At 33.4% G+C, this 23,128-nt stretch overlaps 1 protein-coding gene across 3 annotated transcripts in view; it reads right to left on the bottom strand.

The window, feature by feature from the left end:
* The window catches only part of LOC117104043 (tight junction protein ZO-1-like), a 54,001-nt gene that overhangs the window by 6,464 nt on the left and 24,409 nt on the right, over positions 1-23,128 (bottom strand). For 2 of the 3 annotated variants that reach the window (XM_033244695.1, XM_033244696.1), the window contains exons 5-23: positions 22,891-23,015; positions 22,302-22,404; positions 21,410-21,601; positions 19,335-19,504; positions 18,515-18,663; positions 16,548-16,599; positions 15,831-16,216; positions 15,043-15,262; positions 14,552-14,700; positions 14,011-14,061; positions 13,522-13,617; positions 12,839-12,865; positions 10,094-10,167; positions 8,302-8,515; positions 7,666-7,763; positions 6,919-7,143; positions 5,493-6,609; positions 4,285-4,540; positions 3,494-3,544 (exon numbers count right to left, since the gene is read on the bottom strand). In XM_033244695.1, the coding sequence (XP_033100586.1) occupies positions 3,494-3,544; positions 4,285-4,540; positions 5,493-6,609; positions 6,919-7,143; positions 7,666-7,763; positions 8,302-8,515; positions 10,094-10,167; positions 12,839-12,865; positions 13,522-13,617; positions 14,011-14,061; positions 14,552-14,700; positions 15,043-15,262; positions 15,831-16,216; positions 16,548-16,599; positions 18,515-18,663; positions 19,335-19,504; positions 21,410-21,601; positions 22,302-22,404; positions 22,891-23,015 (3,755 nt within the window). The remainder of the gene's footprint in view (positions 1-3,493; positions 3,545-4,284; positions 4,541-5,492; positions 6,610-6,918; positions 7,144-7,665; positions 7,764-8,301; positions 8,516-10,093; positions 10,168-12,838; positions 12,866-13,521; positions 13,618-14,010; positions 14,062-14,551; positions 14,701-15,042; positions 15,263-15,830; positions 16,217-16,547; positions 16,600-18,514; positions 18,664-19,334; positions 19,505-21,409; positions 21,602-22,301; positions 22,405-22,890; positions 23,016-23,128) is intronic. The other variant, XM_033244697.1, reaches the window with a different exon arrangement.

Here is a 23,128-nt window from a genome sequence, read left to right as displayed (position 1 = left end):
AATTATATAAATTTAAAGCATTGCTATCCCATTACTACGCTTTATATTCACCACTAAAATTGTATTTTTATTATCTCCTTCTAATCTTGATGTTTTTGGCAAAACTATTTGCTAAATAAGAAAACAAAATTTTATTTTTATTTTTTTTCCCGCCCTCCTCTGACGATCTTTAAAAAAAAACAAGTTTGCGAAACATGATATAAAGATATGTCTTGTCTTAGAATGTAATTATACTAATAATACTAATAACAATAATAAAATTAATTAGTAATATTGTTAATTCAAAGGGTAGTCTGTAGTTAAAAATCTGAGTATGGTACTCAATAACCGGCTTAATTTTCTAATTCGGAATTTAATAAATAATTATTAATTTAAAATTATGTTCTGTATATTTTGGTTTGAATGAAACATCCGCTGTATACTGCACACAAGTTACAATGAAGCCATTTGCTAACTCACAAAGAACCCAAAAATATTTTCAATCTGAATAAAATGAACATTAGTTGATAAGTTTATGCCATTTAGAAAAAAAATAAACCCCAAAAAACAAAAAAAACAAAAAAAAACAAACAAGACAATAATAATAAGTTTGAGGTAGGTTGTTTGGGTTTCTACATTTGAACGAACATAAGAACTGGGGAAAACAACCCAAGAACAAATTTAATATTAAAAATTAAATAAGAATATACCAATTTAATAGAAAGGGAATAAATCTAAACATAAGCATTAAAGGCAGGGATGGAGTATAATATAATGTATTGTATAAATAACAATGTTGATTTTCACATCCCAGGTAAGGGTTTACATGTATTAATAATAATATGGATGAATATGTTATATTTCATGCATGATGACATTTTAAATACAGGTATATGAAGAAGTGTTGACCACACAAACAAACACACATCAGAGATTTGATCCAGGATTTGACAATCAAGGGCTCCCATTTCAAAATGCTTTTTGGTATTCAATTATGAACACTACAGAAACTAGCACACACATTTTATTAAACATAGTGTATCTTAAGTATTTGTGCTCTTGGTTTAATATAATTGAAAATTTTTGTAGTACCAATTCAAAATATACTTCAGTATTAAATACAGGAAATTTGATGGTCAAAATGGGGAGGGGATATTAAATAAGGGATGATCTTTCCCTCATTGTGATCCCCACCCCCTGGATTTGCCACTGCACACATTACATCAAAGCAAAGAGTAAATAAGCATGTTTTGTTTTTATAAATGTTGGAAATATTTTTTGTGTATAAGAATGCAAACTCTGGAGGTGCTTGCGATTCACTAGAGGCAAATAAAAAACAAGACAAGCCTCAATTTCTATCATAAATTTTATTAACAATTCAAAAAAATCACAATCCTGAAACCCGTTCTCTAAATCTAATTGTACAATCGTTCGTCCAAGTAATTCAAGTACCTAATGAATATTCATAATCAAATAAGAATGCTTCATGTTTAGTTCATTGGCATCTAAATACGATAGAATTCTTAAATTACCAAATCCGGGTACCAATATACATGATTTATATTACATTATCTTTTCTAATTCTCCAGAGATTGCAAATATTAGAAATATCATACCAGTAAAGGATGATATCTCTAATTGTTAATATGTAAAGTGTACTCATAAATGAGGTATTGTTATATTTTTCCCCAATGATTGACAAAAGCATTATGTACTGCAAGTTGAAAATTATCATAATTATCTAGATAAAGGCTAGTAGCTGATAATTTAGGCAGAGATCAAAAAGATGACGGTATTAATAATGTGAAAAATTACTTACGTGAAAGGCCTGATATGTAAGCAATTCAAACAGAAAATAGGTAACAAATTCGGGGAGTATTTTTCAGAATGAGAAAATTTTTAGTCCGAGGCAGATTCCATGAAATTTATAAGCAGCAGGTTAAAATTTCAGATATTATTGTTTGAGAAATTATGAACAGAAACACACTTGACAGTAGAAACTATACTAACTCACGGAGAAATAGACAGAAATGCTAAATACCAAATTTACTTAATTATTAGTTGCTGACTAGAATATAATAATTGCTATATACAAAAGGTATCATCTAATACATTGTCTTTAAGCTTTAATAAACAAAAACATTACATTTGTCAAATTATTTTGTCAAGCTCCTAATGAGTGAATGGGCAATTAAACGATTCACCATATCATGAGCTTACTTTCTACTTATAAAAAATATGAACAGGTTAACCTCTTAAAATTACATATAAAGTCACCTAATAATCATTATAAACAGTTAACAAATTAACAAGTGATCACTGAATATTTAAATCACTTTGATCTCAACAATCCATAATCAAACAATTTTACCTCTTGTCCATAAAAAATTACAATATTTCATTTGTGTATTGGGACTCATTTTACATTAGTATAAAACTTCATATTTATCTTTATAATATCAATTTTAATTTTGTTTCAAAATATAGCCTTATAGTGTGATTTCGGATTAAAATAGATAAGCACCTCAAAGATAGAAAAATAAACATTTTTTTTTCAATCATTAATTTAGTCATTAACCATACGTCTTTAAAATATATTTTTATCAGTTGAAAAATTAAGAGTAAGAAAGAATGTAATAAGATGTAATGAGTGTATTATTCAACATGATGATTGATGGCAGTTAAAACCTTTTAATTGCCAAACAAAGTACACACAAATTATAGGAAACATGATGGAAAACATTTCCTATTTATCCTCTTATTTTTTTTTCAGCTCTCCACTCCCCCACCCCCACCACACCTCTTCTAATTTCCATGTGTACTTAGTTAGGCATGAGGGTGGCCAAACTTTTTGACTACCTTGTAAATAAAAGAAAATAAGTGCATGCTACTCCTCTTAAAAAAAAAATAGATGAGATATTAACTCCAAAATAATTATGCTTAGAAAGGTTGAGGTAAAGATGCTTTTTGCCAGAGAGATATACTTTTGTATCTTTAAATGGTGGTGGCTCGTGTTAGTAGGTCTAAATAACCTATCTCAATGTCAGTCTTTATAGGATTATTAATTAAATTAATTTATGTACACACAATTATGATAGCTTCTAATTAACATACCACCAACATGTTTAAATAATGATATTCATCCGGGAGGTAGTTGTGTATGGCGTAGAGAGTAGTAACCAGTGCAAATGTCGCTTGTGTGTTAACAAAGATATAGAGACAGAAAGGAAAAGAAACACCAAATGGTATCAAAATTCATTCAGTGCATTTATATTTATAATCAAATAAAATGTGCCCCAAATATGACAAATATAATCATGATGAAATGAAAATATATTGAGCTATATGTGTACAAAAGAGAACTAAAAAGGCATGGAGAAAATGAAACCAAAAATAAAAAAACTGGAATCAAATTTAAAGCATGCAAAAAAATATGGGAAATAAATGCTGAAGAAAATGAAATGACTCCCCACCCAGGAACACGCAGGGGAAAATAGCTATCATGTATCATTACCCATTGTCGGCCTTATCCAAGTTGTCCTGAGAACCTTTTCCTTGTGGAGCTCTATAAAGTCGCAAGAAAAAAGAGAGTACATTGAGTATAAATAGCCATTTATATAGAGTTAAAAAAGAGAGAGAACAAAGTCATTTTGCTACAGTTAAATATATTTAAAATTAAATATATATAAACAAAATCCCTCACAACAGAAAATCAGTAATGTCGGCATCTGATGGCACTATGTCTACTATGGTACAATGCGAGCCAATTTTGGCATATGCCTGTTAATGTCACTTATGGCACAGTGTCTGACAATGATAGTAGTGTCTGCCAGTGATGGCACAATATCTGTCATTAATGGCACAGTGTATGTCAGTGATGGCACAATAGATGTGAATGATGACAACTAAGGAAAAATCTAAGAACAGTAGATATTGAACTAAAGATATACTACTAATAAGCCAAGGTGTATTTTTCAGAATATTTCATGAAGACAATACAAAGCATTTTAAGCGCTAACATTCATTCTTCGGACTTGTGCATCACAATTTTCAACTATGCAATACTTGTGCTGGCTATACCTACAAGCATTATCGCATCTTCTCTTCCATAATTCTTTGAGTATAATCGCATTACATAATTTTATTTTGATGTGTTAAAAAGCTGATAAATATTTACAAATTAAGCATCCAAAGTAGAAAATGATAAATACAGATTTGCAAATCTACTGTAGCTTGGTAACTATTATTCTAATATACCAATGACTGAATATCACAAGTAAAATGTAGTTTTCTGCAATGTCTTACTTTACAGATTTGAAAGCAACTTCTCCTCTTAAATGGTCATTGTTTTGACGGCTTGAGCTCCAAGCAGCTGGGGTGTACAGGCTACTCTTTAGGTAACTGCTACCTGGTGACTGGTCCCTAGGCCGGGTAGCTTCACGGTAAGCCTTGTATGACTGTTTCTCGTAAGGGGCCTTGGTATTCAAAACACGGTCAAAGCCTTCAAATTCTCTGGTTTTAGTGGTGCGTCCTCGGCTAGATGATTCATGAGCAAAAGGTCCTATGAAGAAACAAGATCACAATATTTAAAACAATCTATCAGATATTAAAAGGATTATTAAGAACAGAAAACATTACCATACGTTTTAAATATCAATTATAAATCTTATCTATATATAATGTTTAATCCATTAAATAATATTATAATTTAATACAACACAAATCTGGTAAATATGGCAGAGCTGCTATGTCTTGGATATAATAAAATATATAAATATTACTTTATCATGCAAAATTAATGACTTATGAATTGCTTTATATTTTAGCAGAAAAAGTGTTTTGAGATTGCACAGGGAAAATCAAATACAATGAAAATAACTTTCTTGAATTAGAAAAAAAATAATAATGAGGTATAAGAAAAATAGGACAACAAAAGATATATATAGACAAAACAAAACAACAAAACAATAAACATTAAATGAATAATAATATTAGCATTAACAATATTTAAATATTAAAAAACATATAAAAAAGAATCTGTATAGACAGAAAATGCAAACCCCATTTATCCTCAATACTTACCATCTGATCGCAAAAAAAAAAGAAACCCAAGATTTCAAAAAATTTAAATGTATACAGTTTAATTGTGAAAAAATATTAAATTAATTCCACCAAGGATAAAATTAACATAATCACATTTAAAACAGGACAACTGAACATGGTCTCACATGTTTCGATTTTGCTTGTGCTACGACAGTTACAACTATAATTTTCAAAATTCTACTATATCGTACGCTTCCTTAAGAGTATCTGTGTTGTATACAATACCTCTCCTGTGCACCAGACAATTTCAGACTGAGTGTCGTAGCGCAGCTTGTGGTAAGCAAAAATCGCAACATGTGAGAACGGCTTTAAAATGGCAACTGCAATTTATGGTTTTGGTGTCACTTTATTTTTAGACTATCAGAGGCAAAATGCCCTGAGTGTATAAAAATAACAAAAACTATACTAACCATCTTGCAATCTTTGATATGACTTAATGCGGTGATCTCTCTCACTGTTAAATGGGATGCCTGGCTTGACAGGTTCCATATTGGGATTGTAGTATGGACTTGCAGGATCATCCTTGCTGCCATACTGGTTATTATTATCACTCTTGTATGAGCCATTAATGCCATTGTAGCTTGGCTCATCCTCAGCAGGGAACGTTGTTTCTGCCGGTGTTGCTGTGTAGGAATCCAAATCAGTTTCTTTAGCTGGTTGCCAATACGATCTTGGTTTGTCTTCAGCAGCGTTAGGCTGGACATAGTCATCAACTCCAAAGGTTGTCTCCATAGCTTGTGAAGCGGGGAAGCTGGTATGGAGAGGTTGAGCTCTGGATGGATGCACAACAGCCTCTACTTTGACCAGCTCTGGCATATTATCTCTTGAGTCTGTAGTATGCTTAGGGGGCCGCGGCTTTACCTCCGGCTTTGAATAGTTCATCAAGGTACTACTTGTGAACTGTGTTGGGTCATATCTTGGTTTGGTTGCTGGTTTTGATGGAACACTGTAAGTTGATGAGGAAGCTACAGGGGAATCTACGGGAGGTGGAGGCATGTCAACATCTACCTCAAATGTCCTTACATTCGTTGGAGGAGAAGAATAGGATTGGTGCGAGTAACTTTGTGAAATTGTCACAGGGTCCATAATGGTGGGTTCATCAAAGCTTGGTGCTGCCCTTGACATCTTTATTTCTGCTTCTCTTCTTCTTTCTTCTTGCTGTCTTTCAATTTCTCTGATAAGTTCCCTTTCACGTTCTCTTTCTTTCTCCAACTGTTCACGTTTCTTTTTATTCTGAATCTCTTTTTCTTGGCGCTCTCTCTCGCGTCGTTCGATGTCCTCTCTATCTTTACGTTCTTGCTCTTCTCTTTCACGTTCATGTCTTTCCCGTTCCTCTCTTTCCCGTTCCTCTTTTCTCCTTCTGCTGGCTTCATTTGGTCGGTTATGTCTCCTGTTTGGTGACGGTTTGTTTTGTGGCACATATCCAGTACTGCCATCACTCATATCACCTCCATACTCTTCATCTGTGTCTGGTGAGTATGGCTTAGTCTTTCTGCTGGACCTTGGTTCTCTTGGAGATCGGTAATCCTAAAATACAAGGGTAATTGCAGAATAAGCAAGATCTGAAGTTGTAATTAGCAAATGTAGTATATATGCGGTTTCTTTAAAAAATAATGAAACAACAACTATTTCAAAAGTATGTTTATTTTTTTGTGAATTATTTGTTACAACTAAATTTTAAAGTATTCCCGTCAAATAAAATATAGTGGAATAAGGCAAAGCAGTAAAACAGAAAGCATAAAATTACAGGATATAAATTTATTTAAAAATCTATTTGTTTTATATTTCAATTAATTGTAATTAAAGAAACTTATTAATTATAATTTCACAACATACCTCAGTGAATGAGGTGGGTAAAGTGTAATCATTTGTGGTTCTGAAATGGTCAACTTTTGGTTCTGGTGATGGAACCCTATCCGCCTCATAATCAGATTCAACCATACTGTCATTGTACGTGGACTCTGCACCGCTGAAGGCCGATTCGGCATCACTCTCATAGTCACTAGGTAGAGTGAGCTCTCCCACAATTGGTAATTCTGGTTCTTGTTCCTCTTTAGGAACCTAAAATGTAAAACACAACAGATATATATAGGCACTCTGGCTAGTGAGTACAGCTCTGATTTTGACTTACCATTTTAAATCTGATTGAATAATTTTTTGGTCAATGGTATCATTATTTGTATAATAAGTATGTACATAAGGAAAGAGGAAAAAACTTGGACAAAAATCTTTAATTAAAATATGATGGGAAAAAAAATAGACCAAAGACTATCAAGTTTTATATTTTCACTATTTTCATAATATGTTATCTATTTATCAACTGACAAAACTTTAAGAACACCTGACAACTAAAATGTTGTTACAATTTCTATAATATAAGCAATATGTTTAAATAGGTAGTTCAGTATATTGAGATGCTACTCCGAAGACCATTTTTTTGCAGTGGTCTATATTTCTTTGCTCCACTTACGATGATTGATATTCAAAAGAATGAATATGTTCTATTTCAATAGCACACATTTTTTATTTTAATATTTAAGTTAATATAATGTTATAAAAACAGTATACGAAAAATGTGCTTACACTGACATCAGACATCCATATTGGTTTATTTTGTTGTTTGAGGATTGCATCATGTGTTAGTGAGAACCATGGAACATCTGGTCCAAGACGAACAGTGTCTACAAGTAATTAAAATCATAAATATAAAACCATGTAAAATACCTAAATTTGAAGTAAAATGGAAAAGTGATGATTAACTTTGAAAGGCTACATTAGGCTGATATAAAAAAAAAGTGGTGTCTTGCACAAGTCCGACCGACCCAAAATTTTAAAAACCTAAGGTTGGCTTTTTTTTTAAAGAAAAATAATCTTTTATGACTTTGAGACTAAATTATGATGTTTAAAAAGGGCACTTTTAAAGCCTTAATCTTTTTAAATGAAATACACTTTGACCATGAGTACAGTGGATGATGTTACACAGCTGTACGATCTCTTGAAGTAAGATGTTATGTGATTTTGATAATCAACTTCAGTGATCTTTTGCATGTAAAGTTGGTTTCCATAATATTTCTACACATTGCTGATAGCATTTGCCATGCTGATTTGGGAGCTTTCCTGATTGCCTCGGGGACAGGCTACAGTGTAATAATTGCGGTGAAAATGCTATAGTGACACTGTAGCAATTTTATGGAAACCAGGCTTTAGTTCTTCACTTACCACTAAAAATATGCACAAAAACTTTGTTGAGGTTCTTGGCAGTTTGCGTCAATTTACGTGAACCACGGTTTTGTTCCGGATCAAGATGTTTTCCACGTAACTGCTTGACAGTTGCACGGTTGTCTGGTCGTAAGAATATAACAATGGGGTAGAACTGTGCGAAGTTGAGACGCTCAACAGCGTTTGGTGTAATATCCAGAATGCAGTGCTTGCCCTAAAAGAAAAAGAGAGATATTTTTTAAAATTTGAATTACTGAGAATGTGGAGGCTGTAATAGAGATGAAGTTTGATCCCAATTATTCACTTATCTTTCAGAAACATTTGCTGTGCTTTTTATGATTTCAGTTATATTGCTTATACAGGTATATTCATTTAGTCAGGCGATTTTATATATCCGCCATGCAAGGGAAAAAACACCCGTTTCACCGTCGGAATTCCTACATTTTACTGCTCTTTATGGTTATGATACTGTATCTAGCTGGTTAAAAACGGAGCCAAATGTATGGCTAATCTTCCAGATAATACCATCTTATGGGCTAATAAATGTTCACCAAAAGCTTATTTCCCTGCATTTAAAGATGCATTCATTCTTAACAGTTAGGAGCTTCATTTCAGTAGTAAATTTGCGTGTTACAGATGATCCGCATACAAGACAAACATGAATTAAAAATTTTAAAATTGTATATGTTTTGCATATAAGATGACCCCCGTTTTCCAATCGTAATTTGCTGTTTTAAGTCTCAAATTATACAAAAGAATATACGGTAATTAAAATAATATTAATAAAAAATAAAACAAGAAAAAACATTATACAACAGCCTTACCTATATTGCCTGGTAAAGTTTATATTATTTTTCTTCTCTCTTTTAATTTTTATATTTTTTATATTTTCTATTAATATATAGAGTTTAATAAAAAAAATGGTAATATTAATAAATTTAAATAGTTATAAAATTAATAAAAACAAAATAAGAAGGAAGTTCATACAAATTTCAACTGCTATTTATCTGATCAAATGAGGCACATAATACAAATGCAAAGGTCGAACAGGAAGGCCAAATGTTAAAAGGCAATTCAAAATTTTGAATACATTGTACTTTGGGCTCACACACTGATAGACTTTGGACATGCTTATTTATATTTGTGGCTTGTGGTAGCTCCTGTGGCTGTTTGTGGTTACATTGTGGTCTGTGGTAATACATGTGGCTTTTTCTTTAATTGTTGTTAATACAATAAATATTGAATTTTATTATCACAAGTCACAAATCTCCTGTGACTAGCTAAGAAATCAAGATGTCGCCACAAAAACTTGCTAGTAATTAACACATCTCCTGCAAATTCATTATATTTACTTGTGCCTACTATTGTATTTCCAATTATGTCTCTCAAAGTCAGCTGGTGATAGGTACACACACAGCAAAATAAAGTTAGATGTCAGGGTTCAAATTTCCTGAAAATGCTTCACCAGCAAATAGTTGCTGTGAGCAATGACTTTACCAAAGCAATTTATTCTCTTCTACAGCAACAAGCTTCATAAATTGTTTAAAGAATAGGCCTATTCTTAAATGTATATAATCCATTGCTGGCCTCGATCAGGTAACTCAACCGCAAAAAGCTTGCTGTCGAGCCTGGGATTAACAACAGCAGTGGAAGGCCCTTTCTACAGCAACTGCTGATGGTGCTGTGGGGAAATTCGAACCCTGGATGTGTTAAGAAAGCACATTAACTATATCTCATGGAAGTGGTTTCTTCCAACTTGGGACCCCTGCTATTACACTATAAAAAAAATTACCTTGCCCATGATTTCTCGAATAGCATGCACTTTGATGGTTCCTTGCGATTCGCCTTCCCCTTCGCCTGGATTGTCTAGAGAACGACAAAAATATACCAACAATTAAACACCACATGGAGTTAAATAAATATTTCATGAATTGGTAGATTTTCATGCTTAATCACCTATTAGATACCATTCTAATCTATCCACATAGAGTGTACTACCCCACCCAAGAAAGGAAAAGTTAGACCTTAGATTTGTTAGCAGGAGGATACTGAATGCCAGTGTTGTAGAGATAGGTAAGTATTAAGGCCTTAAGTTATGTCCATCCTATCAAATTTTATGTGAAAAATATATGTGATATGCACATAATTGGATGTAATAGGACATATTGTGCCCATAAATGGGCACATCACACAAACTCGTCACATAAAATTTGAAAGTGTTGACAGAGCTTTAAATAGGACATCATTAAGGAAATGCAATAAAGACCCACCCAGTACTCCATCACCCACAAAACATGCTCAAAAACCCATTTGATAACTTGTACCTGATGTTGCACTACCAACTAATACCAGACCCAACTACATTACACATACACACACATTCTGATGCTCACTCATCTGATGTCATGCCCATAGTATAAAGTATTCATTCAAATGCACTAACACAAACATATCCATAATGGTCTATATGCATGTGAAAACACATAGAATATATAATATCTTACAAATTATTAATGAATACATTATATTCTGAACACAAATTTAAAAGTAAGAAAAATTAATAATATAATATCCTATACCAGGTAATAACCAATAGTTCATCATAATATAAAAAGGATATAATAATTTGTGGTAACATTATTACAAATACACTATTTACTAAAAATATGAAAAAAAGCAAAGAAAACAAAATAAAAATTAAAATGCTATTTTTTTAAAATACCATAATATAAGACATGTAAATTAATTTGTTTATTGGGCCTAATAAGCATTGCATATTTTGATTGCAGTTTCTGAAATTGAAAAATTCATCTGGTTTCAAGACTTATATTGTTTAGCTTTTTTTTCTTTTATGTTGAAGCAAGACAATGATTATCTGTCTTTCTGTTTCCTAGATTCAACTTACAAGGAAAAAACTACATAAAGTTGTCTTTATGTTTGTGAACATTTTGGGAGGACATGGTTTAAGTTCTGATTCAATAAGGCTACGGTCACACTAGAACCTCAAGCCTGAGTTGACTCAGTATGGTTCAGATCTCATACCTGGCATGAAAATGTCCAGTGTCCACACTTACCTGGGTTGACCTTTATCAGTTAGTAGAAATCCTTGAGCATATAAACATTGTACTGCCAGCTGTGATCAGTCATATTTTGGAATTCTATGTCAACCCAGGGTCAACCTGGACACCCTTCCTGGGTTGAGCTGTCTGGGTTAACAGCAAATTTCAACTCAGGCATGAGTCAATCCAGGTTGGTTCAGACAACAAATTTCTCAACCACACTGAGTCAAGACAAGCTCGAGGCTGTAGTGTGACTGTAGCCTAAAGCAAGCTTGGCCATGATTTATATCTGAGTATCAGCAACTATCTGTTGATAGTCTGCAGTTCAAACCATACAGAGAGCTTTGTAAGACAGTACCTGTCTCTTATACACATCTAGATGTGTATAAGAGACAGATATATATATATATATATATATTCATTCTTTTCTTTCTTTCTTTGATTTCCATGTAGCATTATATTTCATGGTTACTTTCTTTTTGTTCATGTAAAGCGCATAGAAGCAATTTTATTGTATTATGCGCTTATATGACTTAATAATAATAATAATAATGCAAGTAATTATGTAATGTAATTATTATTATTGTTATTATTATTATTTGACATCAACATGCACTTATATGGGTGTTACATGAAACCATCATGCCCATATAGGCAAACCACACAAACTTTAAAGTGTGGGCAGAGATTTAAATGCACCAATTGTGTAAACAAAAATAGCATTAAAACATGAAAGCTAGCTTTTCAGCATACATTGCTTTCAGAAGTAATACAAACAAACCCATAGTAAATGTACAGTATTGAAAATGCCCAGTCCACACTATCAAACTCTATGCGGCAAGCCTAAATATGGTCATGATGACATCACACCATGACCATATATAGGCACCTCATGACTAAATACGGATATACAAGAATCTCTTGTTGAAGAAAATTTGATAATCTGGACAGAGCTTAAAAAACATAACAGGGGTGGATCCAGAGATGTCCAAAAGGTAGGGGGGGGGGGGTCTGATCAAGATAACAATACCCTAGGGGTCTGGGGGGCATGCCCCCCGCGAAATTTCTGTGTTCTAGACGTCCGAAAATAACCTCTGAGGCCTTTTGGTTGATCAATTTTTTTTCATTTATTTTCTTTCTCTTTTCTTCTTTTTATTTTTCAAATTTCCAAAAGGGGGGGCCGAATCCTGCCCGGCACTCCCACCTCTAAATCCGCCCCTAAATAACATGTTTACACAGATCGCCTAATTGTAAACACACACATACAATGAAGAAGCCTTAATATTTCAAACCAAATTACTGATAACAAAATCAAGAAATATTAGTCTTTATATTTGATGTTTCAAAAATAGTACAGTAATACTTCATTAACATGGATGCAGATAGTGGAGCATATCAAAGAATTAAATGCTGCATCCTTTATAAGCTACATAAAATTAACCATCAACTGTTAAAACTGCAACCACAATGTTAGCTACCTTTTCCAGGAATTGGACGATGAATTACTTTCCAGAAAAGCAGAGAAAAAAAAGAATACTCAGTAAATTTAATGGAATTATTTATACCATAAAACATGTACCAAGAAACACAATGAAGGTCAGTTCATTCCTTTTATTCTGATTTTGAATAAAGCAACATGACAAGAGATGTGTTAAATTCCGAATATTTTTGCACTTGTGTTCTTTTAGAAATATATATGCTTTTTCATGAGTTCAGTATCATGATTTCTCCATTTATACTGCTAAACACCATTTTTAAATGAATTTAAAAGCCATAACTGAAATTGAATCAATATTAATGATAACAACAACAATAACAACAACAATAATAATAATAATAATAATAATAATAATAAAATAACCAACTAATCAAAATTGTTATATAAACATATCATTGTATTCTATCTACTGACTAAATGAGTGAGATGTTCAATACTATATTAAGAATGAACCATTCCAAAATGACCCGCCCCCTTGAATATTATTGCCAAGGTCCCAAAACATGACAGCCATTTATATTGAATGATGGCCAAGTGTGGATCCTAGCACTTGCCCATAATTCTGGCCCCCTTTATTGAATAGCACATTTAAATTAGTTTAATTGACACTATCCAAAGGTCCATTATAATAAACTTAAACAGGGAAAAAAATGTTATACATACAAGGTGAATCAAACTTGTCATCATAATCAGCGAGCAACTTCTCCCGGGCGATATCAGCAAGAGGTCCAAAAATGACGACTGGGCGAACAAACTCGGCTAAAACAAAGTACATTGAATTAAATTGCTGGTTGCTTTGCTATATTAAGCTAGACAAACACAATGCGCTAACAGTCGCGGAAAAAACAGGATTTCATGAAGGACGTAGGAGGACAAGGCCTGCACAACACATCATTTTAAATGAAAATCCTTTCAGGTTTTAGTGATAGAACAGCGGCCTGTGGCAACAAGACTATTGTAAGCAAGTAACTTTACCACCAAAGGCCTAAGGCATTGTGGATTCGACTTAGGAAAGTTCAACTGTATAATAATAATAATGATGATCATATAATGATGAAGAAAACCAATAAAATAATTTAAAACACATTAATATTAACAGTAACAAATTAATTAACAGAAAACCTCCTTGAATATTGAAGAAAATTTACTTACGATCTTTGAGTGCAACTCGTTCATATGGTGGGAATTTAGGTGGTGTTCCTCCTAATGAATAAATAAAATTGAAAATATTAAAGCAAAAAAAGAAAACAAAAAAACCTTATATACTGTTAGATAAAAATATAATAAAGAATATAATTCTATCCTATAATATTATGCTGAACTCCAGGTCCAGAATTTATTAATCACACCTTAGCAAAGGTCTTAAGTCAAAAAAGTTAAGATGTCCCTAAGCAAATAATAATAATAATGAAAACTTTTAAAGCGCCGGTATCCGTTTAAAGAAAACGCTCATGGCGCCCTTCCACAAGAAGTAAAAAATATCTTAAGCAGATTTATTAAACCATTTTAGCAAAACCTTAGCTTAAAAATCGTCTTAGATGGCGCATGCGTACAATTGACTTTTAAAATTTAAGCAAATTTTTAAGCTAAGCAATACTGATAAATTTGACTTTAGCGAAAAAATGGACTTCAGACGATTTAAGCTGATTTCTAGTTTGATAAACCCAGACTCTGGATCTGTAGTCGGACTTACCGAAAACAACTCTGTCCCATTGGTCCTTGATGAGGTTCTTTGTGCTGCGGAATGATTTGCGACGGCGCTTGAAGAAACTACTTCTTCCGTCTGTTGTCTGTGGCTTCATGTAGTAATCAGGTGGCTGCGACAAGGCTAGTTGCTCAGCTCTGTGAAAATCAATTTAATTAATACTAATCCATAGAACACTGTTCCATTATTGATGTAAAAAACTAAAAAGTATTATTAATAATAAAAAATAGGTGTCAAAATTGTAATCATATAACACTATTTGAAATAAATAAAATAAGCATAGGATAGGCTAGGATAGGAAACAGAAGCTTGAGACGATCAAAGCCACTAAAATAAATCGTTTTCAAAGTACAGTAGTTACATTTTTTTTTTAGGAGTACTGGTACAATCAATATAATTAATCGGTTTATCCAGTACAATCCAAGATCCACTACATAGAAAAGATACACAAAAAAATGAAGAAAACAAGCATTTCTTACCGACTGTTGTTAGGAATAATTCCACGAGCTTCTTCATGTTCGTCATGTCCAATCTTTAGAACATACCACCAGCCTACCATACCTTCATACATTGTATCGATCACACGGAATATGTTGTTTTTGAAGAATGTTATCTCTTCAGGTCTCTGGCCTTCGTAGTTGAAATGCGTTCGCACATAAAAATCATCACCTTTACCAGACTGCATTACCTCATCACACACTGTAACAGTACCATAATAGTAACGATAAAAAAAAAAAAACGGAAATTTAAGTACCAAATTTTCATTTGGTATTCGTGCCAAATACTAGGGTAATTATGTAAATCGGCTTGAGGCCAAATGCGATACAAAACCGAATACAATGAATATCATTATCATTACTATTCACTTTTATTATTAGGCAGTTATTAGTTGCTAGAATGCTTACTCGCTCTCACAGCAATTTTGTAATGATTACAATAATATATATATTTTATTACTACTTTAAATACAAAATAGGTAAAACTATAATTTTTATTATTCTGCCATTTAAAAATGTATACACATATTCAGACTATGCTATGGCGAAAATAACCTCATTAGGTATGACTTTCTTTAGTCATGTACAGTATAATACAGAGCACTTTACATCCCAATACTATCCAACCATGGAGGAATTAGTTTACACTAATTCCTCAATGATCCAACGCAAGTGAAAAAGTGAAAGCGTTTCAATTGTTAGGCAAATTAACTAGGTGACATAATTCACCTAGTGGAACAACAGCACCAAATATGAATGTTAAAACTTACTCCTCTTATCGTAACGGCAGACCAGCCTGATCTCATTCACAAGACTAAGGAGCATGAGCACAGCATCCTCCTTAGTCATGCCAAGCAGACTGACATCATTCACCTGCAAGATCTGGTCACCTTCATGTACACCAGCCTTTTCAGCAGCACTTCCAGGTTGCATGGCTGCCACGAAGATTCCAGTTGCGTTGCCACCGACCAACTGCAGGCCTATGCTTTTCCCTTTGATGAAGGAAACTTGTCTCTCTTCTGAGCCAGGTGTAACAGCTGGGGGCTCGTAGCTAGGCTGACGATCTCTTCTCCCATAGGAATTTTCAATATAGGTATCCTGTACTCTTGATTCCCCGGGGGGTGGTGGTGTTGACATTTGAGGTGGATCAACTTGACTAAGTTTATAAGAAAGTATACACATTTAAAGCTAGGACTGGAGAGAAAAAGACAGTAGTCTGGAGAAAAATGCCTGAAGGTACCTTCTACTATCAGTCATGCGGTCGGGCACTTTTTCTAGCCCTGTTTAAAGGGGGTAAACGGTCTAATAATAAGATTGATAAATGTTTTAAATTTTTTTTAAATAAATACAAAATTATTGTGATGCTTTAAATGGCCAAAAATAAATTTTTCTTATTATTCAAAATTATCATTATTGGCAAGTGGCAGTTCACAAAACAAGGTATAAAAAAAAATCTTGCCAAATTTGGTTTTTAACACATACAGTACCTTAAAATAGGTTCATCTGGAAGGTAACTCCCATCCATACCGTTGTGATGATCTGAAAGACAAATTTATAAAATTTAGTTACATTTACACAAGTGTGATTCCCAGAAGGTAGAGCAATATTTCCCTACTACATATTATTTGACATTACACTCAATTTGAAGTTTTTAGTTAAATTGTAATATTTTAAAATGCCAGTAACAAAGTACACAAACTATAATAAAATTTTGATCAATGCATCATTTGAAGTCATTCTTGTATATAATTTAATTCAAAAATTATTAATCTCATAAATTTATTATAATACATAGAAAGATTTATAAAATTATTTGCATTAGGAATGCATTCTGCATATTAGATAAAAATAACAATTTATTAATATTGCTTTTAATTAATAATTATCATTTATTTTGTCTTATTTAATTATTTTAAAATTATTATTCATAAAATTAAAAATTTAATTAGAAAAAGATTTAGGGCAGCTACACAGCACTGATAGGTCAATTGCTATTATAATAACTTACATAATAGCAATTGTTCATCATTACTTCAAATAAAAATAACATTCTTATATTATTATAAGAAAATCAACATGAATAATATATTCTCTATTATTTCAAACAAAAATACTAACATTCATAAAAGATATGGTGCTTAAATCAAGTAGTACCTGATAATATTTTAAAAGTATTGGGAAAAACATAAATACTGTACTATATTCAGGAGAAAATAATCATTCAAAAAAAAATTAATATAAGCCTCAAGCAAATCAGGCAGCAGGCAGCTGATGCTATATATACAAATTACTACCTTCACATTGAAAATAGATTTCATTTAGTAATAGGGGGAAAAACGAGAATAAAAAAAAAAAATAAATAAACAGAGCATGATTTCACACAATTTTATGGAACATATGCAATCCTTATGCCTAGAATCATCATTCATTCATGCTAAGGAAACAGTTATAGTAGTAAGCAAATATCACAAAACATGGTTAAGTTCATTGTCATTCTCTCGTATTCACACATCTCGTGGCAGACGACAAGCATACTGTCCATCCACTTGGGCACAGACAATCAAATTACCTTTTTCTTATAGATTAGCCTTCTGTGGAAGACAACGGACAATATGCAGTTTACTCAATTCTTATCATGGTATTAGTTTCTTCACATGGGTCCTCGTTTTACGGCCATAGGGTATGATGCATGTGTTAAGTATAACTGAAATTAGCTACATGAGCACATCATCAGCAGAGCGTACTGGAAGAACCATCCCTTGAAAATTGTACTATTGAACCAGTGGCAGATCTAGCACGTGGTGAAAAGGGGCGCTCAAACCCCGCCTCTCTAACTGGCAGCAGCCAGTAGATTTCTAACGAAGTAAGAAAATTAGTTGAAGCTGTGAGGCTTCATGGGGCTTAATGCACCTTGACATAGGTAATGGAACACCCCAAACTGCTCCTTTGGACCGTTTGGTCCCCACCGCCCTCTTTGGACGATAGGTACGCAACTGCCACTTGTACACCCATCTTCCTCCTGGCAAAAAAATATTGATATGCAAATTGTTTTCCTCTGCCTAAGTATATATATAATGGTATGATCAGAAGCACTTATTCCATTCTGCATAAAATCTACATCATTTAGGTCTACTGTAGAAAACTTACATGGACATGTTTATAGGTTGTGTATCAAAAAATGAATTGTAAAGCATAATTGGCTAATGATAATAAAGTAATTAATAAGCTGAAAACAAATTTGAAAAGAACCACCACAAACAGTCAATGAAAATAACATAATGATATTCACTTTCACTTCTAATAATAAATAGAAATGATAATAATAATAATAATTATAATAATAATAATAATAATAATAATATAAAATTGACCATGATGATAATAAACCATCACTGAAACAAAGATTTAACAGTACATTATAAATTTTATAACAATACACTAAACATCATATTACCTGGCGGAGGCGGTCTTGGCGGTGCAATGTCAAGTTCAGTTTCTGGAGTGTCAGGAGGAGGGGGAGGCAGACCATGGTCTTCGATTGAATGCCTTCTATCCGTAGGGTCCTCGCCAGGTGGTGGACTCATGATAGGAGGTTCAGGCAGGCTGAAATTAAATGCAATGAAATCAGTCATATGCAAGGCATACGAATGTCTGGCACATAATCCGTCAGCGACGAATTTGTCCGTAGTTCAGCCACAAGTCCATTGCTGGTAGAGCCTGGCCTGGCTTAAGGCCACACAGCCCGTTAATCCGGCCCTGAGCGATGGGAATTAAACAGGGGACCTAGAGATCTCCACAGTTCAGCACACACACAGTGGCTACCAACAGATTAGCCGACTGAGCTAAGCTACTCTCATCGTTGTCATCGTTAAATTTTCAGAATATGTAGGAGTGGGACAGTAGCTTGGTGCAAACTTTCTATTCTTAGATTCTAGGGTTCAAATCCTATGACAACACCAAAATAATATCCTTAAGCCCTGTCCAGACTCTCAAGTTTTCTTTGACAAAGACATGTGACATGCCTAAATATGGTCATGATGACATCCATATATAGGAACATCATGACCATATATAGGAACATCATGACTATATATGGACATACAAAAAAATTTGATAGTGTGGACAGAACATAAATCATGATAAATAATTCCACTAAGCATCAAAATGGGAGTTTATCATTTACAGAACATATTGTTCTATATTTAACTTTTGGATGTTAATTGGATGTGAAAAGAAATATAAACAATAAAAAAAAAAAAAATTAAACAACTTACTCATTTAAAATTTCTTCAGACTTGGGCTTGAAAAGATTAGGTTTCTCTTCCACAGGCTTTTCCCTTTTCTTAGGCTCCTTCTTGATATCCAACAACAGTGATCCACGAGACGTCTGGATAATTTTCTTGGCATCAGGCAAACTCATAGCTTCAATTGGCATTCCATTAATCTGCAAAGTAACATATTCAACTTTCAAGTTGAGTACCTACTGTTAAGCTCTGTCCATAGTATAGTATAACATTTTCTTTTATTATTTATTTTAAACTATTGTATGCCCATATATAGTTATGATGTGCCTATATATGGTCATGATGTGATGTCATCATGACCATATTAAGGCATGTCACATGTTACTATTTGTTAAGATGACATGTGGATATCAAGACCTTGAAGCATAAATTAGGAATTTGGAGAAATAGTAAACAAAATTCCATTATTTTTCAGTAAATTCTGTGTTCTACATTAAAATATTATATTTTCAACTTCACTGTACAGGCACTTAACAAGTTTGAGTAACATGTGTAAGGGGAAAGGAGGTGGCTGCACCAAAAAATGCGAAAAACATTGTGCTTATAAAAATGTATACATGTTTGGAATGTGTTTTCCAACAATTTCAGAGTATTTCATGTGGTTTGTTAAAATGTCTTCTAAGTAGTGTAACAGCTATTAACTCTCACTGGTTAAGGCAGGGTGACCAAGACCTTAAGGGCCCTCGGGATACGTGATCGGCTCTGGTCAAAACCAGCCGTTTGCCTTAATTTCTAATTTCGCACAAGTACTCAAAATGTTTGAGAATCAGAATTTGGAACATATTCAGGTTCTTGCATTATAAAAGAAGGCATATTGAAGAGCATTTCTACAAAATATCAATCAAAAAATCTATCTAAAAAAGTATATTAAAATTATTTTTCAAATACAAATCTTCACAATAAACTATTGATTTTGGTGTCTATGGAAGCTGTTTTCTCAAAACCTACATGGCTGATATCTAATGAAATAAATATTCATAACTTTGTGAATTACTCAACCAAATAAACAATGCTTTAAAGAAGAATTCATGCAGAACCTAAAAATACCACAAACTTAAGGCCAAAAAAATATATATACTTGTTTAGCGTCACTGCCCGACCCTGATTTTCTGGCCGTCTCTCATTTTTTTTTTTTTGTAAAAAAAGTGATGAAAATAGACTAAAAAATGCTGATAATAGAGGAAAAACGATCGTTTTTTTCATTTTCAGCACAGGGAACAAGATGTGAAGTGCGCCACCAATATTACAAGTGTGTTTTTTTCTGTGAAAAAAAAATCGATTTCCTCACCTGTGCTTGTTGACAGAAATCGCGGTAGTTTAGTAGGCCTGAGACAACTATTCACGTGTGTAGTTGTCTCAGAGTAGGCATACATGTTTTTATTTGGTTCTTTTTAAATAATAATGTTTTAAATATGATAATAAAGTATTATGAAGACAAATAATATGACCTATGCTTCAATTGGCAGATGTTTTAGGCCTAGGCCTATGCCTAAGTACTATTACTTACTAGGCTTAGGCCTAGTATGGCTACGCCTACCTGGCCTAGCCTAGCACTGCAGCAGTTAGCCTACGGAACCACAATGCCTATTAAAATAAATATTGTACAAATCTTTTATGTAAAATTTAGTGTCTGTTATGGCCTTTGTCAAAGATTTGGCTTGGCACCAATGCAGCTAGGCCAGAAAAAAGAAAAAAAAAAAAAACCGCCCCTCCCCCCGCCCCTTCTGAGGTATGACGCTAAACAAGTATATTGTTTTTTTGGCCTAATTTTTCCTACAAATGGCTGGTTTTGCCAGAGCAGGTCACATCATCAGCACTTTTTTCCCCAGAAAGGCCAAACGTATAAGAAAAACATCAAAATACACCTTAAACATCAAAATGCCGAAGCGGGCAGGGCTTCTACCTGTACGTCACTAGCCGCACCCAGACCCAGCCCCCAGATTAGTAGGACCCGAAGTAGGCCTTAGCTGGGGCCGCAATACCCTTTGTTATGCTAATGAGCTGATGGGAATATGTTTATTACGTCACAAATATCATAGACCTACCGCCACAATGTTGTCGCCACTTGTTAGTCCTGACTTAGCCGCGCTGCCCGTTGGACTCATATCTTCAATGTACAATTTGATACCAAGCTTCATCCCATAACCATTGCCTTCTTTATAGAGCTGGACACTCTGAATATTGGAGCGACCTCCGTCTGTTCTTGTCAGTCCATCCACCAATGGCCGTTTTATGTGCTTTTAAAAGGTAAATTGAATTTCATACACTTATGTACCGTTACATGTTATACAATAGCATAAATTATAACAAATGTTGTTATATAATTATATGATATTAAATACATGTATAATATTTGTCAAATAATTAACATAAAGATGACTACATCAAATTTATTTCAATTTTAATTTATTCAAATCACAAACAGCTTTCCATATTTGAGGGACATATCCTTCTCTCAGAGAGGAATAAAAGATAATGCGATTAAGTATACCAAATTTACAGGAAAAGCAATCTTGTGTGGACATGCTGCCTACAATTTATCTTACATAATTTAGAATAAATTTCCCAAATTTCAAATGGTGTGGATTCCATTACTTGGCATGAAATTGGAAGTTTCTCTCACAAAGTGGAAGTCTACATTGACGAAAGCCTAATGTTGATGGCTTCAGCATCGATTTATCATTCTTATTGATGGTGTCAGAGACAGAAACTTGAGATTGTTTTTGGACATTATTGAAGATTAACTGTTTACCCCTTCATGTCAACTGGCAGGTTCATGAACTTTTAAATGTTGCACTCTATAATAGTAGTGTTTCTTAGATGCTCATATATTTTATACTGTAGAGATTTTCTCTTGAGGAAAAAAAATAATTTCTTAGTCCTATGGGAACAAGACCCAGCCAACCCCAACTCTCAGCATTAGTGACAGGAGCTTACCAATGTTACGGAGTTTCCACTTTCCTTTAGTGCATTGATAGCTTCATCATGTTCAGCTCCTTCCATGCTTTTGTTATTGACAGCCAAAACTCGGTCATTCACCCTGAAAACAACCAACAAAATCAAGGCATATTAGCCAGTTTGGTGCAGGTTTCAATCCTTCTCTAGGTGCAGTTCACCTATCTCCTTCCACAAGACACCTATCTACATTGCTTCAGTCTAGCTAGTAATGGGTACAAGTAAATTGCTAGGGAAATTAACCAGCAGTGGACTCATCCATTTCATGCTACAGCAACTAGGGATACGCTCCAGCACCTTATGAACCCTAGTGGCACCATAAGGATTTACTTTTACCTATTAACTAGAAAAAAAAAGCAACAAATAAGTTATCTTTTCCTATTAAAAATATTTTAAAAAAGCATTTAAATTGTAATCAGTTTTTTTATCACATACTGTATATATTATTCGTTTTGTAGCATGCACAAAGAGATATTGAGCAAGATGCGCTGCTTAGCAGCACGCTGAGGCCTTTATGCCTGTGCACTAAGCAAATTTTATATTATTTTTATTTAAAAAAAATATGACTTACTTTACAAGGTGTTCTGCAGGACCTTGTGCGAGAACATCAGAGATGACGATAGCATCTTCATCTGTCATGTAATGCGGGTTATCCCTGCCACCACTAATAGCAATACCAAATCCAAGTCCACTCTCCTAAAACCAAAAAAAAAAGCACTCCAAACATTAATTACTTACAGATAAAATATCCAAGGAACACACTAGTATGTATCAACATCATTGATGTTGTAGTGTAGTATGCAGAATTA

Source organism: Anneissia japonica, unplaced genomic scaffold (assembly GCF_011630105.1).
Source record: "Anneissia japonica isolate Jap-2015-1 unplaced genomic scaffold, ASM1163010v1 scaffold287778_len1315358_cov176, whole genome shotgun sequence".
NCBI lineage: Eukaryota > Metazoa > Echinodermata > Crinoidea > Comatulida > Comatulidae > Anneissia > Anneissia japonica.
This window is presented reverse-complemented; position numbering and strand designations above follow the sequence as displayed.